At 41.5% G+C, this 14,479-nt stretch overlaps 1 protein-coding gene and 1 long non-coding RNA gene across 3 annotated transcripts in view; one reads left to right on the top strand and one right to left on the bottom strand.

Moving 5' to 3' along the window:
* tbc1d4 (TBC1 domain family, member 4) overlaps window positions 1-3,148 on the bottom strand; it is a 215,932-nt gene extending 212,784 nt beyond the window's left edge. For both annotated transcript variants that reach the window (XM_067986534.1, XM_067986535.1), the window contains exon 1: window positions 1,781-3,148. In XM_067986534.1, coding sequence (XP_067842635.1) covers window positions 1,781-2,191 — 411 coding nt within the window. In that variant the 5' untranslated portion in view covers window positions 2,192-3,148. The remainder of the gene's footprint in view (window positions 1-1,780) is intronic.
* Window positions 3,149-4,197: 1,049 nt separating this feature from the next.
* Window positions 4,198-6,562, top strand: LOC137322587 (uncharacterized). Its single transcript, XR_010963193.1, has 3 exons — window positions 4,198-4,649; window positions 5,113-5,183; window positions 5,401-6,562. It is a non-coding gene; the product is annotated as an uncharacterized lncRNA (long non-coding RNA).
* The last annotated feature ends 7,917 nt before the right edge of the window (window positions 6,563-14,479 follow it).

The raw sequence follows: 14,479 nt of genomic DNA, 5'->3' as shown, positions 1-14,479 counted from the left end.
TCTCTGTCTGAACACGGTGATTGCCTTGGCAACGGGCAGTTGCAGGGGCATTCTGTAAACACCATGTATTGTTCTATATGTATAAATGCGTAGGCTTCAAGGAGCTCCTGAACATTTACCTGAGGAAGGAGGAAGCCTCCGAAAGCTTGTGAATTTAAAATAAAATTGCTGGACTATAACTTGGTGTTGTAAAATTGTTTACAATTTATCATTATAGTGTTACCTGACCCTTCACAGGGAACAAAGGGATTGGTAGCAGCCAATCCTAATGGCTTGCAAAGTAGGGAATTATGTTTTTGAAAAATGCTGCCATTTGACATAAAATTAAATTTAACCAAACGTAGTCCTCACCTCTATTTTAAGTTCATTGTATCAAAATAAAAAAATCATGGCATACACTGCACACAAGCACACCCTGTCTCAACTCAATGTCACATTCCCACACACCCATTCACACTGCCTGCTTACTTCCCATGAAGACATACTCCCCTGTAGTCAATCATTATGCACCTACACACAGAAAGCCAACTGTTTACTGTTCACCTGTGAACACATTTTGAGCCCCAGGCCTAAACCCCAAGTGCACTGCAAGGTCCTGGATAACAGAATAATTTTATCTCAGGACATTTAGTGGAAATAATTTCAAAGCAAACACCATCAGAGAATCCAGTAAAAACTCTGTACAAACTACCAGAATTTTACTGAGGTTTACCCAACAGGAAATCTCACTAGACATTTGATCTTTGTCATTTATAGTTCATGTGAAAAATCTATGATTATCAAGATTCCCCTCAATAAATTTTAACAGCATTTCCCAAAGTAATTTATATATTGGGCCTTTCCCTGACTTTTTGCCAAATGCTAGCCGATTCTGATTTCCCCACAGTTAATTCACAAAAACACTACATCTGTGGTTTTGCTAAAAATGTACTAAACTTTACCGGTCATTTGACATAAAATGACAACATATTAGTGAAAAAAAGTGTTTTTTAAAAAAAGTTTATGGTCCTTGAAAGTATATATATATATATATATATATATATATACACACACATATAAACACACACCGTACAAGTCTTAAAGAACTGATTTACAGGACTCTACAAGAACCATTTTACAGATTTTTAAAATATATATTTGTTTGCCAAACACAAGACAATAATGGCACAATATGTATCAAAACAAGCCAGTATTACAAAAATACCACTGCATCCTAACAAACATGATCCTAACTGTTGTTCTTGCTCCCAAAGAGGAAGGCTCCTTAAGATACAAACACATGACTCCTAATTTCTGTGTGTTGGCAGGTTTGGCAAGACAGCCAGGACAAGAGTCAAAATCTAATGACATGCTGTACTTTTATACCCCAAGGTTCACTTCATCTTTATTTTCTTACAAAAGCAATTGAGTATTTGACCTCACTTATAGCTCAATTAAAAGAAGTTACATTGAAACATTTGCTTCAGTTATGTCGCCGACATTCAAAACAGGTTTCAAGCTAACATTTTCTTTTGTATCTACTCCAGACCGGCAATACTAAATAGCACAGTTCAGACTCTGGTTAGAATTACATTTGGAAGTGGGTGATCAGGTCACTCTGCCAGCGTGCGCTCAGAGTCATATCTAATGCTGTAAAAAAAAAACTTTTGCCAGGTTTAGTTTAGTTTTATCATGGGGGTTCAGCCTGCAACATTTTATTAAACATAGTTATCATCTTTTTGGCTGCGTGGTCAAGAGGTTTCATACCCTCTTGCTCTGCCCATCCAATCAATCACCTTACCTGGTTTGGGTCAGTGGCTCTGAAAACATGGCATGCCATCTCGGACTCAGGGTTGTCAGGCTGGGTCCTGATTAGATAGGCGAAGTAGGTAAGGTCATGGCTGTTGTGGATGAACCTGGTGATGTGCTGTGCCTTATGCTCAAAGATAAAGACCGATGTGTTGCTGCTGGTGGCCTGGGGGACGCATCGGATGAGAGGTGGAGTGAGGATGAGGAGAACCTCCCGTGCTGCCAAAGACGACCCTGGCTCTTGCTTCTCGCAGCGCCTGCGGATCTCAGCCATCAGCCAGGGCAACATGGGCAGGGTTGTCCTGCGGTCCAGAGTGGACCAGCCCATGTACCACAAGGTAAACCTTTTCTCAAGTTTGCTCTTCTCATCCTGCTGCTGCTGCTGTTGGCTGTCCTCCTCCATTCCCACTGACTCGTAGAATCAGGTTTGCAAAGATACAGATTATTTCTTTTTTATCCTTGCACTTGGTTGAGTTGCAGCTTCAGCTGCTAAAGAATGACACGTGGGAGGATCTTGTCACTAATAGCCTCCCAGATCCCTGGCCCATTTGCTTTGAAATGCAGGCAAGTCCGATTACGGTCACGTACAAGCTAACTTTTAAGTGATTTATATTCACTGGCCAATATTCCACAACGCACCTTCCTCCCGATGAGAGCACCAGGCGCTTTATTATCAATGTTTGCTATCTCTTTAGTCAAGCACTTCATGCATTATTGTTTCCGATTGCATAACGATCCACAAACGTCAATATCCTTTCGATTTTGACCCAATGATTTGCCCTCGAGCAAAAAAAAAAGCTCAACCAAGAATCTCAAACGCACCTCCTGTGTCCTCCAGCCCAGGGTGAAATCATAATGATAATAATAATAATAATAAAAAGCAGGGTTTGGGGATAGAGGTGGAGAATGCTGCTTGCTGCCCGTTGCCTTAACATTTAAGCAGACGGTGTTTCCGAGTTAGACGGGGATCCTTTGCTGGTTTTTTTTTTTGAAAAAGAAATTAAAAATGTTTGAAAATAAACCACCAGACGGGATGCACTCAAAACGTGGCCTTCTCCTTGCACAGAACACAAGACAAATAAACTCTCTCTCTCTCTCTCTCTCCCTCCAGCTGGCTGGGGGTAGTCAGCCCATCCCTGTGCCCCAGAGCTCGGGGAAATGCAGCCCCCGGGAGAGGCGAGCGGGAGGGGAATCCCTGCAGACTCCCTCTTGTATCCTTTCCTTGTGTCGATTTCCAGCGCTGCTGCTGCTGTTTGCTGCTTGCTGCTTGCGGGAGAGGAGGTCCTGACCGGGAGCCAGCTACAGCATGCACTTGGCTACCTTGTTTCCCCCCCCCCCCACCACCACCGTGTCCCGGGGCTGCCTCGGCTTGGGCTTTAGGACTTGCCCACAAGTTGAAAAGGAGGAGGAGAAAAGGGCTTGGCTTCATCCTCGACTGGAGAGTGACTTGCCTGGCGCGGCGCCGCGTGTGCGGAGGGGTGGGGCGACGGGCAAAAGTGACAGCAGCAAATTGACAACGTGCAGAGGTAGATCTGCACTGATTGCAGAGAAACCCCCAGCCCAGTGTCACTGCATTCATTCCACACCGAGATCTCACTGGGGATCGTCTCTGAGAGAGTGCTCAGTGACATAGTGCACCAAGAGGTGTTTATGATGTGTGCAACCACAGAGGTGTTGGTAGAGAGAAACTATTTCCTCTGGTGGGGGGAGTCCAGAACAAGGGGAGCATAACCTTAACGTTAGAGCTAGGCCGTTCCTGGGCAATGGCAGGAAGCACTTCTTCACACAAGGGGGAGTGGAAATCTGGAACTTACCCCCACCCCCCCACCCCCAAGAAGCTGTTGAGCTGGGGGTCAATTGAAAATTTCGAAACTGAGATTGATAGATTTTTTTGTTTGGTAAGGGTCTCAAGGGTTACGGAGCCAGGGCGGGTAGGTGGAGTTAAGTTACAGATCAGCAGTGATCTAATTGAATGGTGGAACAGGCTCGAGGGGCTGAACGGCCTGCTCCTGTTCCTATGTAACGGGCCGGAGGGGCTGAATGGCCTACTCCTGCTCCTATATAACAGGCCCGAGGGGCTGAATGGCCTACTCCTGCTCCCATGTTCCTAAGTCTAGATCCACAACAGGGAAATACAACTTAAATAATGAAAAGGGCAAATGAGTAATTGGCTTCAACAGTAAAGTTAGATAACTTACTGTTTGTAGGGAAACGAGAAATGAGTAACTACTAGTCTCTAAGTGAAAGTTAAATTGATTTTTTTAAACAAATTCCTTTGACGCATTAACTTAAGGTTGAGAGTCATTTAATCAACGATCAATGTGCTACTTGGAACTAAAAAAAACTTTAGTAAAAAAAACTTTAGTAAAAAAAACTCTAGCCAGGTTTAGTTTATTCTAGTTTTATCATCAGTAGGGGCTCAGCAGGCAACATTTTATTAAACATAGTTACCATCTTTTTGGCTCTTTTTAAAAAATGTTCGCCCCTTCTAATCATCTTGTGAAGTATCTCCTGTGGGACGCAGTACCGTAGGCCAACTGCTCTCTCACGTCTCACCTAAGTGACGATGTGTGAGTCTAGATAGTAAGTGTTAATAGACTATTCCAGCACAGCGGGCATCCCAGACATCCCTGATGCTGGTCTTACCCACTCTACACTTCCATGCTATTTCCAGCACGAGTCACTGGATATCAAACAGGGCCAGTAATAAGAGCCAATTTTACCCTTCCTAGCCCAGCAGCACTGAGGCCAATTGTGGCACCTGAACTGAAGATAGTGTTGCCAACCGTCCAGGGTTGACCTGGAGTCTCCAGGAATTGAAGATTGATCTCTTGGAAGCTGCTGTGAGAAAAACCATAGAGGTATTAAAAGAGAATTATTATTTTTTTCATTTTCTTTGAACATTTTTGTTTATTAATTGTAAAATTATTGGAGATGGGGTAAAAGACTGTTTGAACAGGCGGGACGGTTGGAGAGGGGAGGTCATGTGATGAAACGTCCAGGAATACGTCCAACCAGAGTTGGCAGCCCTCAATGAAGGCTGAGCTTCTATGGGCTGAATGACCTTTTCTCATCCTTGACTTTTCTTGTATTTTTATGTTCTAATTGCTCTGCCACATGAGCTCAGTAAAGAGCAGATCATTTTTTTAAAATGTTGCTTGACTTGTTTTCTACATTTTCTTCTAAAACTATTACTGCACATACGTCAGAAAATAATTCACAGTAAATTTAGATTACAGATAAATGCTGTACAATTGAAGAGTGTTCTGTGGATTTCATATCTATTTCCTCTAATCTCAAGATTTGCTTGTACTTTGTTTTCAGAACAAATCTGGCATCGACACAAATCCAGCTTTTAAAGTTTAGATTTTGGGCGAGTTTTTGTGTTGATCAAGGTAAGGAATGTCAGTGCTGAGAAACAAACCCCTTTTCCACTTACTGGTAATCCCAGGCAAAGCTCCCTCTACTCCTCCAACTTGAGAAGAGCACCCTCTACTGCACCAGTGTAATATTTCCATTTCCCACACCAGCCTTGCTCACGGGCTTACTGAATGAGATTTCCAGTTTTTGACAATTGACAATGAAAGATTGCTTTGTTTTTGTGTTGATTAGGAACAAAGCCCTAACTCAGAGGAATCGTGTAGTCATTTCACAGAGGAAGCATAGAGAGAAGCTTTCATCCCATCGGTCTGGGTTGGATTCAAACCCAGATTTTACAGGTGAAAAGACAGTGTTAATATAAAGGGTAATTCTCTGACCTCACACTTCCAGCAGGCAGCCTTGTCCACCAGTAGCATCAGTCAGAAAATTACCCCTCTGTTCTGTTGCTGATCTGGAAGCGGTTGATGCTGAAACTCAATGTAAAATCGACCTCCAAACCATTAAAAAATAAAGTATTTACACTAACTGGTACCTAATGTTACAGTAGGAAAAAACAAAGACAAAATGTTTGCCAGTTGTCTTGCCAAGGAGATGTGGACTTGGGCTGTTTAGGATACATTCTGAGTATGTTCTATATATTTTGCATATATGTTATTGTGTTGGCTACCTAGGACAGAAATCCATATTAAAAGAAAAGAAAGAAAGACTTACATTTATATTGTGCCTTTCACGACCACAGGACATCCCAAAGCACTTTACAGCCAATTATGTACTTTTGAAGTGTAGTCACTGTTGTAATGTAGGAAACGCGGCAGCCAATTTTTGCATAGCAAGGTCCCACAAACAGCAACGAGATACTGACCAGATAAGTGATGTTGGTTGAGGGATAAATATTGGCCAGACAACCTGAGAGAACTCCCCTGCTCTTGTTCGAATAGTGCCATGAGATCTTTTACATCTACCTGAGAGGGCAGACAGGGCCTCGGTTTAACGTCTCATCTGAAAGATGGCAGCTCTGACAGTACAACACTCCCTCAGTACTGCACTGGAGTGTCAGCCTAGATTATGTGCTCATGTCTCTGAAGTGGGACTCATAACTAACAACTTTCTGACTCAGGAGCGTGTGTGTTACCAACTGAGCCATGGCTGATACCCAGGAACTATAAAGTGTTCTTTTTAATGTAATCATCTTTTGTATTGTTCAAAGACAGTGATATGTAGCATAGCATTCAATCACTGTAAAAAGGAAGAATTCCTTGAAATGCCCAATGTTTAAAGAATGACTTAACACACTGCTCCATCTAGTTTTTACTCTTGTTCAGATAGAGCATTTCACAGTAAGGATAATTTGGCAGTGGCAATGGAGGACAAAAACTCTGATGGGAAAGTTCAGAGACAGCAAAATAAATAGAATTTTATATACGTAATAAAATGAAGACAGTTGATAATGTAACTCATGCTTGGAGTTTCGATAGTTGTGGTTTTGTTATTGTGGTTTATGACATTATCCAAAACGCTTGACTGTTTATAGTTACCCGCCGAGACGTTTGGTATTTTCTATATAATTGTGTGTCAGTCATTATTATAAGAGACTATTAAAGAACAAAATTACCTGTAAAATCCCCATCCAACAATTTAAAAATTGCCATGCTAGATTTGTTTTATTACAGTGAAATCAAATAAACGCAGAATAATTTTAACAACTGTTATGCCCAGGATCAGTATATTACAATCGTATGCTACAATATTGTAAGACAATATCTAAAATATCTGTTCCCAACATTTTAAACATTGCCATAACAGATTTGTTTTGCCACAGCTAAATACTATTCAATGGAAAAAAAACTGATTTGTTGGTATCTGGACTTCTACATAATGAGAGTAATATATTGGAATTCTTTGCTTAGATCAGTTCTACACTGTTTTCTTCCAAACCTGTTAAAACTATCAGGCTTCATTCATTCTACTAAGGCCCCACTGCTGTGTCATAGATTACTATACTTCAGTTACCCATCCTTATTTCCAACTGTGTCTCAGTTAGCAATCTTTCAAACTTTGCAATAGGATATCAATGGTGGATGTTTAATGGTACATGGGCCTGTACTTGCCAGTGAATTGTTCAGTTTTACACCTGACAACGCCAAGAGGTCTACCAAAAGCTGAGTCCAAAACTAACTCTATGCTTCCCCCAAACCCCTTGCACCCTTGCATTCCCTACCTATTTATCTTCCCACTAACTCTTCCTACTACTCCATTGTTTCCACCGCTACCCCAACCTCTTCCCTTTTGAACTACGCACTGCATTCCTATTATTAATTGGAATACTAGAGCCCGGTCTTCAGTTGCTTCCAAGCCTTTATTCACAGAGATCCCCCTTACACGCACACCACATCCTAGATAAGCTCTCATATAAAAAGGATACAAGAGAGTCCCCAGTTGACACACACCACCTGAATACAATTAAAACTAATTGATATAAATCACATGATACAATTAACAACTCCGACATCATCCCTTCCCCCTTGCACCACTGTGATTCACCTCATCCTTCACCCTCCATCTACCCCTTCCCATTCCCACTGATTCCACCAAGGACAAATGATGAGGCCAGAGGTCCTTTCAACCTCAACCAGTCCCCCCTCCCCTACCCTCCCCCTCCTGGCCTCTCTTCCTATCTTCCTCCTTCAGAGGTTTGTTTGCTTTCAAAATTCGATTTGTCTTTTAAAAAATCTAATTAGAGTAAGAAAGAATCCATAGGTCTCTTCTTCTGCCTCTTGGTGTTAGAAATTAGAACCTCCATCTCAAGTGAACAATTACCGGTTATCACCATATAGAATCATAGAATCATAGAAGTTTACAACATGGAAACAGGCCCTTCGGCCCAACATGTCCCTGTCGCCCAGTTTATACCACTAAGCTAGTCCCAATTGCCTGCACTTGGCGCACATATAATTGTCTATTAGATGATTAGCTGATCTTGTTTTACTTTTTTAACAAATTCAGGCTTCAGTTGCTTGATTCAGTAGGCAGTTGTTGATGATGAGTGGGTGTAGTTGCCTTTTTTTTTAAAAGAAAGTCTGCGGGTCTGAACACAAACTGGGAATTAGTTAGTCTACCAGCTACAACATGAAAAAAGATGTTGATGCTATCAATGACATTTTTTCACTAATTCTGCTGTAACTGCTGTCACAAAAGCTTTCAGAACTCAGACTGATTACATGCACTATTTGGCATGGAAATTTGGAGAGGTAAGGAACTACAGAATGATTAGTAAAGGCTTGCATTTATATAGCGCCTTTCATGACCTCAGGACTTCCCAAAGCGCTTTGCAGCCAATGAAGTACTTTTGAAGTGTAGTTACTGTTGTAATGTAGGAAAGTAGTAGTCAGAGGATTGTGAAAAAATAAACTATCGGTTATTTTGAGCCACACGAGTTATGACCATGGTGCATGTGAATTCTACTGTCCAGTGTTGCATTACGGTTTATTTGTCCTGATTCACATGTGAATTGCTATGTGCTGTATTTATACAATGTATGTTGTGTAATCACCCTGAAAGCTGTGGATCTGACAGTGACAAATGCTGTCTATAAACCACTACTGAATGTTCCTTACATGTTGTATAAATAAAGGATATACCTTTTGTTTGTCTTCGAAGACTCATAAAACATCTGAAAAAAAAGGTCACTACAACACTATTTTCAAAAGTGTGCTTGAAAATTAACAGTTTCAATGAACAGCATATTTAAATTCATTTAAACAAACAGAACTGTAGTCATCTTAAGAGTGCAATGCACCAAAAATTTAAACTGAAAAAAAGTGTAACTGTTAACAACTGATTGCATATTCCAACAATCAACCTCATTTAATATAAACCGACATTCAGTCCAAGTTCTGCCGGAAGCACTCAGCTTCAGACGTCATCACAGCCCTAAACCAGACGTCAGCACAAGAGCTGAATGGCAGAGAAGGGGTGAGAACAGCTGCCCTTATCATCAAGGCAGCATTCAACTGAGCGTGGCACTAAGGAGCCCTAGAAAAACTGAAGTCAGTGGAGGTCAAGGGGAAAACCCTTCAGTGGTTGGAGTAAGACCTGACACATAGGAAGATGATTGTGGTTATCAGTAGCCAGGCATCACAGCCCCAGGACATTTGCGCAGGTCTTTCTTGAAAAAGAATTTGACCCAACCATCTTCAACAGCTTCATCAACAACTTTCCCTTCACCATAAGGTCAGGAGTGGGGCTGTTCACTGACGATTCCAGTATTCAACTCCATTCACAACTTCTCCATAATGTATCAGTCCATGCTGGGCCACAGCAGGATGTGGACAACATCCAGGCTTGGGCTAATAAGTAGCAGGTAACAGATGTGATACATAAGTCACAGGTAATATTCATCTCCAACCAAGAATTCGCTTGATTGGCACCCTGCCACTGCAGTCAATAGTCACCCTTTCCACCACTGGTGGACACTGTGGCTGTAGTATGTAATATTTACAGTGTGCATTGTAGCAACTCACCCGGCATGCTTCAATAGCAACCCACAGCCCTGCAACTTCTACCACCAAGAAGTTTAAAAGCAGCAATATCATGGAAACACCATCACCTCCAATTTTTTCTCCAAGTTACGGACCATTCTGACTTGGATATATATTGCCGTTCCATCATTGTCTCTGGGTCATTATCCTGGAATTCCCTACTAACACCACCATCATCACAAGGACTGCTGAAGATTAAGGAACAAGACAATCACCACCTTCTGAGGGCTACCAGGGATGGGCAATAAATGTGGCATTGCCAGTGTTGCCCACATCACGAGTACAAATTTTAAAAACTTATAGACTTGCCATGTCTTACTCATTTGGAGTGGCACTTACTCAATTCAAGTTCATTCATGAATACTTGAGGTTTCTCCAATTTAGATTATCGATTTTTTTATTTGGACATATATCATCCACATATGTCTATCTGAGATAAGCACAGTCATGTATAAATCAAAAGCCACTCACTCCGTTCATCTTCTCTACTATGCATATACTACAAGCCAAGGTATTCATTGGACCACACTAAAATACATGGCCTTGTTTTCGTTAATCTAGACCACACAATTACGGCACATTCTAGTAATTATCAAATGTGCACATTAGGCTTGAGATGGTCATTCTAATGCTCACTTTCGCAGGCACATCCATACCCAGCCCGTCACGACTGTCCTAAACAAAATTATGCGATACAGTTAATGTCTCAGAAAATGTTACTCATACTCATTGGTAGCAATATTAAACTACCTAGATCGGCATAATGATGGGCAAACTCATGCCATTTTATCTCTTGGATTCAATTGCCATTATGGTCAGTTGCCAGACACGGCTGACTAGAATGTTAAAAAGTAGGAAAAAAATATGGGAGATTGGCAATTTTTAAAAAAATGTATTATTTCCAAGTTCTCATTCTTATTTATGTTTCTAATAAGACTTTGGATTAAGCCTTGCAAGTACTCAACTTTTTAGACCCTTCCATCCATCTTGTCTTACGCCTGTATGCTGCAGAAATCCAAATTTTCATCCCTAATAATCCATATAGTATTTCAATTTATTACTGTTATGACATTGCACAAGGAACTCCCCTGACAGCACAGCACCGAGCCATACAGACCAGAATATTGCAGGTTTTATTCTTGGTCCGTGAGCTAATCTCAGCTCTTGGGTTCTACTGTCGGAGGTGCTGTCTTTCAGATGAGGCATTAAATCCATCTGCCCTATCAGGTGGACGTAAAAGATCCCAAAGCACTATTTTGAAAAAGATCAGGGGAGTTCTCCCCATTGTTCTAGCCAATATTTATCGCTCAACCAAAATCACTAAAATAAATACAGATTATCTGGTCATTATCACATTGCTGTTTGTGGGATCTTGCTATGTGCACAAATTGGTTGCCGTGTTTCCTACATTACAACAGTGACTACACTTCAAAAGTACTTCATTGGCTGTAAAGCACTTTGGGATGTTGTGAGGTCGTGAAAGCCGCTATACAAATGCAAGTTCTTTCTTTACAATTGGCTTCAGTTTCCCACGCTTGACAGAGAAATATTAGCCATGGGTTATTGCTCCTAATTATTATCCAATTGATTTCTGCTGGAAAATGTGCATCTGCCAGATGACAGTTGAGGTCAGGATTGAGTTTGGCTGCGATGCAGTTGAATCGTCTATTCCTACTGACTGCTTGGCCTCCCAGATGAAGAATTGTCACTTTGGGAATGTACGTACGGGGCTGCCAGTACTTGTGAAACAGTACCCCAGTGCCTTAGGAAGAAATGTACAAGTAAAACAATATAGATATAAGAGCCTAGAATTTTCATTGGTGGTTCCCCTATCTTCTGAACCCTGACGGAAATTCTATCCCAAAGCCTTTTGAAATATAAACTAGTCTATGAGAAAGGGGAAACATAACAGACAAGAGAAATAAAGGTGGAAGCACTTCCTTATATTCAATTACTGATTTGTAAACAATTTCTCTACAGCATCGAGAACCTAATGAAGTAAATGTAAGTTGTTCATTTTTTTAACGTTGGTAGCAATTTCTTAATTTGGAGATCAAGTGAAATATATAACAAGTGCAGGTGAGTAGATAGAAAGTCTCCACTGTAAAAAAAGGCACATGCAACCGGTGAGTAACATAAACTTCCTTCTACCCACAGCATTTTTTCATTATCAACACAGTCATAAATTGCTTGCTGTTAGCTGCTTTGCGGAGGAGGCTTACAGCAATGATGTTATTTTTTCTTGTAGTTGCCTATTTTGTGCTCTCAATGGAATTACACATTACCTGCGGTGTTGTGCAATGATGGAGGCCACCACAAGACTAAAGCTAAATTACAGCATTTTGCTCAATTGAATGAATGTTACTGAGTGCTGTTGGCAGTTTGTGTATTCGTAAGTACTTATGCAGACTAGAAAACTATTCCTGCAGCTTTGTTCATCCAGCCTCACCTTAATTTCACAAATCTTACTTGTGTGCAAATAAGAAACATATTTCAGAGGCAGAGTTTGTGGCTGTCCTATATTTACGGGCTTTTTTTTTTGCTGGGTCATCGTCGCTGGGTCAAAATCCTGGAACTCCCTTCCTAACAGCACTGAGGGAGAACCTTCACCACACGGACTGCAGCGGTTCAAGAAGGCGGCTCACCACCACCTTCTCAAGGGCAATTAGGGATGGGCAATAAATGCTGGCCTTGCCAACGATGCCCACATCCCATGAACGAATAAAAAAAAGGATAGTAATCAGTTTAAATTTGCCTACAGTTAACCGTTTAGTCCTTGTGAGGGTGTAGAACTCAAGCTGCTTTTGTATGTGGAGACACGTGACTATGGGCTAATTTGTAAGTGTGAGAGAATGAGTGCCTACACATGACTGCATGAAATTATAAGTTATAAAGTTATATGGATAGGTACTGGGGTAGAGTTACCTTGGTATATTCTGCATTAAGTAAAATGTTCCCCCCCACCCCCCCACCTCACCCCAGGCGCAGCCCAATCAAACTAACCAATTAAAACAATCCCTTTGGTCACAGACAGAACCTATGTTTTTTCACTGACCTGTGTGGAGGTTGTATCTATCATGACATAATTGCATGTCACGTTACTTTAATCCAAGCTAGGCCTGCCTTATTTGTGTTCCAATTTTTGGAGCATTTTTATTCCTCATTTTTTCCCTCCCCTTCCTCTCCTGAAGATGTTGACCAATTGGCCATTCTTCATATGCAAACCTAAACAATGAATGTTGCAGGCTATTCGACTGCAGAGGGAAGCACAGTCAAATCCAACCCGGTTATCAGCTGATCTGCACACACATACTTATTTTAATTTGTTTTCAGGATGTGGGCAATGCTGCATTTATTCCTCATCCTTTTTTTTTACTCAAAAGATGGTATGCCTTCTCTTTGAACTGCTGCACTTAATAGTGTTTGTTTACAGAGTGGTTTGCTAGGCCACATCAGAGGTGATTAAGAGTCAGCCACATAGCACGGGACTGGAGTCATGTGTAAGCCAGAGTAGGCATGGCAGGCTCCCTTCCCTGAAGGACATGAATGAACCAGTTGGATTTTTTTGACAATCTGGAAAGGTTGTCTGGTGGTTATTGGTAATATGCTTATCTTTCTAGTGGGATAATCACTGGCTCCTGTAGGTGGAAATGGGGTGGTAGTTCCCTGAAAATCGTGAGAGAAAAGACTTACCATCGCGTTCCTGCCAACGCCATCCTGAAAGGGGCCTATGACTGGGTGGCTGGAGCACCTGCTTGTTTCAGATGATAGGCCCCTTCTAGTATGCAAATTGGCATCCTATGATGCCTATAGGACCTCAATTGTCATTTTGGGAAACAACTGGGTAGAGCATGCGCTAGCGGGGTGGGTGCCTATTTGGCGCCCGCAGCTTGTTGGTGGCATATTAATGAGACCTGGCCTCAAAATGGACTCAGCTTCCTACCAAAAACTAGGGGACAGTCAGCTGCCTGATAGTTAAAACCTACGCTATGACCACTGCATTGCTATTCTAGTACCATAACTAAGCTACTACATGATGTGGAGATGCCGGTGATGGACTGGGGTTGACAATTGTAAACAATTTTACAACACCAAGTTATAGTCCAACAATTTTATTTTTAATCCCACAAGCTTTCGGGGGCTTCCCCCTTCCTCAGGTGGTTTCCACACCGTTCACCTGATAATCTGTTTTAGTGACATTGGTTGAGGGATAAATATTGGTCAGGACACTGGGGAGCACTCCCTTGCTCGTCTTCGAAATAGTGCCATGAGATTTTTTTATATCCTGCTGAGGGGGCAGATGGTGTTATAAATTGGATAGCTAGGTAGTGAAGGATAGAATACTAGAGCCTAGTCTTCAGTTGCTTCCAAGCCTTTATTCACAGAGCTCCACATTTACACCCACACCACTCCCTAGATCAGCTCTCTTATAAATGGATACAAGAGAGTTCCCAATTGATACCCAGCACCTGAATAAAATTAGCACTAATTGATAATCACATGGATATAATTAACAAATGCTGCCTCGCTTTAACGCCTCATCCAAAAGACAGCACCTCTGACAGTGCATCACTCCCTCAGTACTGCACTGAAACGTCAGCCCAGATTTTGTGCTTAAGCCTCAGGAGTGGGACATTGAACCCACATCCTTTGGACTCAGAAGGCGATAATGCTACCAACTGAGCTACGGCTAACACAGATAGTGAAAGTAAATCTTTTGTGTTGTAATTTTCATTTAGGAAATTTGAAGTCTGAAGTTAACTCACTGTTTC

Source organism: Heptranchias perlo, chromosome 6 (assembly GCF_035084215.1).
Source record: "Heptranchias perlo isolate sHepPer1 chromosome 6, sHepPer1.hap1, whole genome shotgun sequence".
Lineage (NCBI taxonomy): Eukaryota > Metazoa > Chordata > Chondrichthyes > Hexanchiformes > Hexanchidae > Heptranchias > Heptranchias perlo.
The sequence above is the reverse complement of the archived record's forward strand: the minus strand, read 5'-3'. Positions and strand labels throughout refer to the sequence as shown.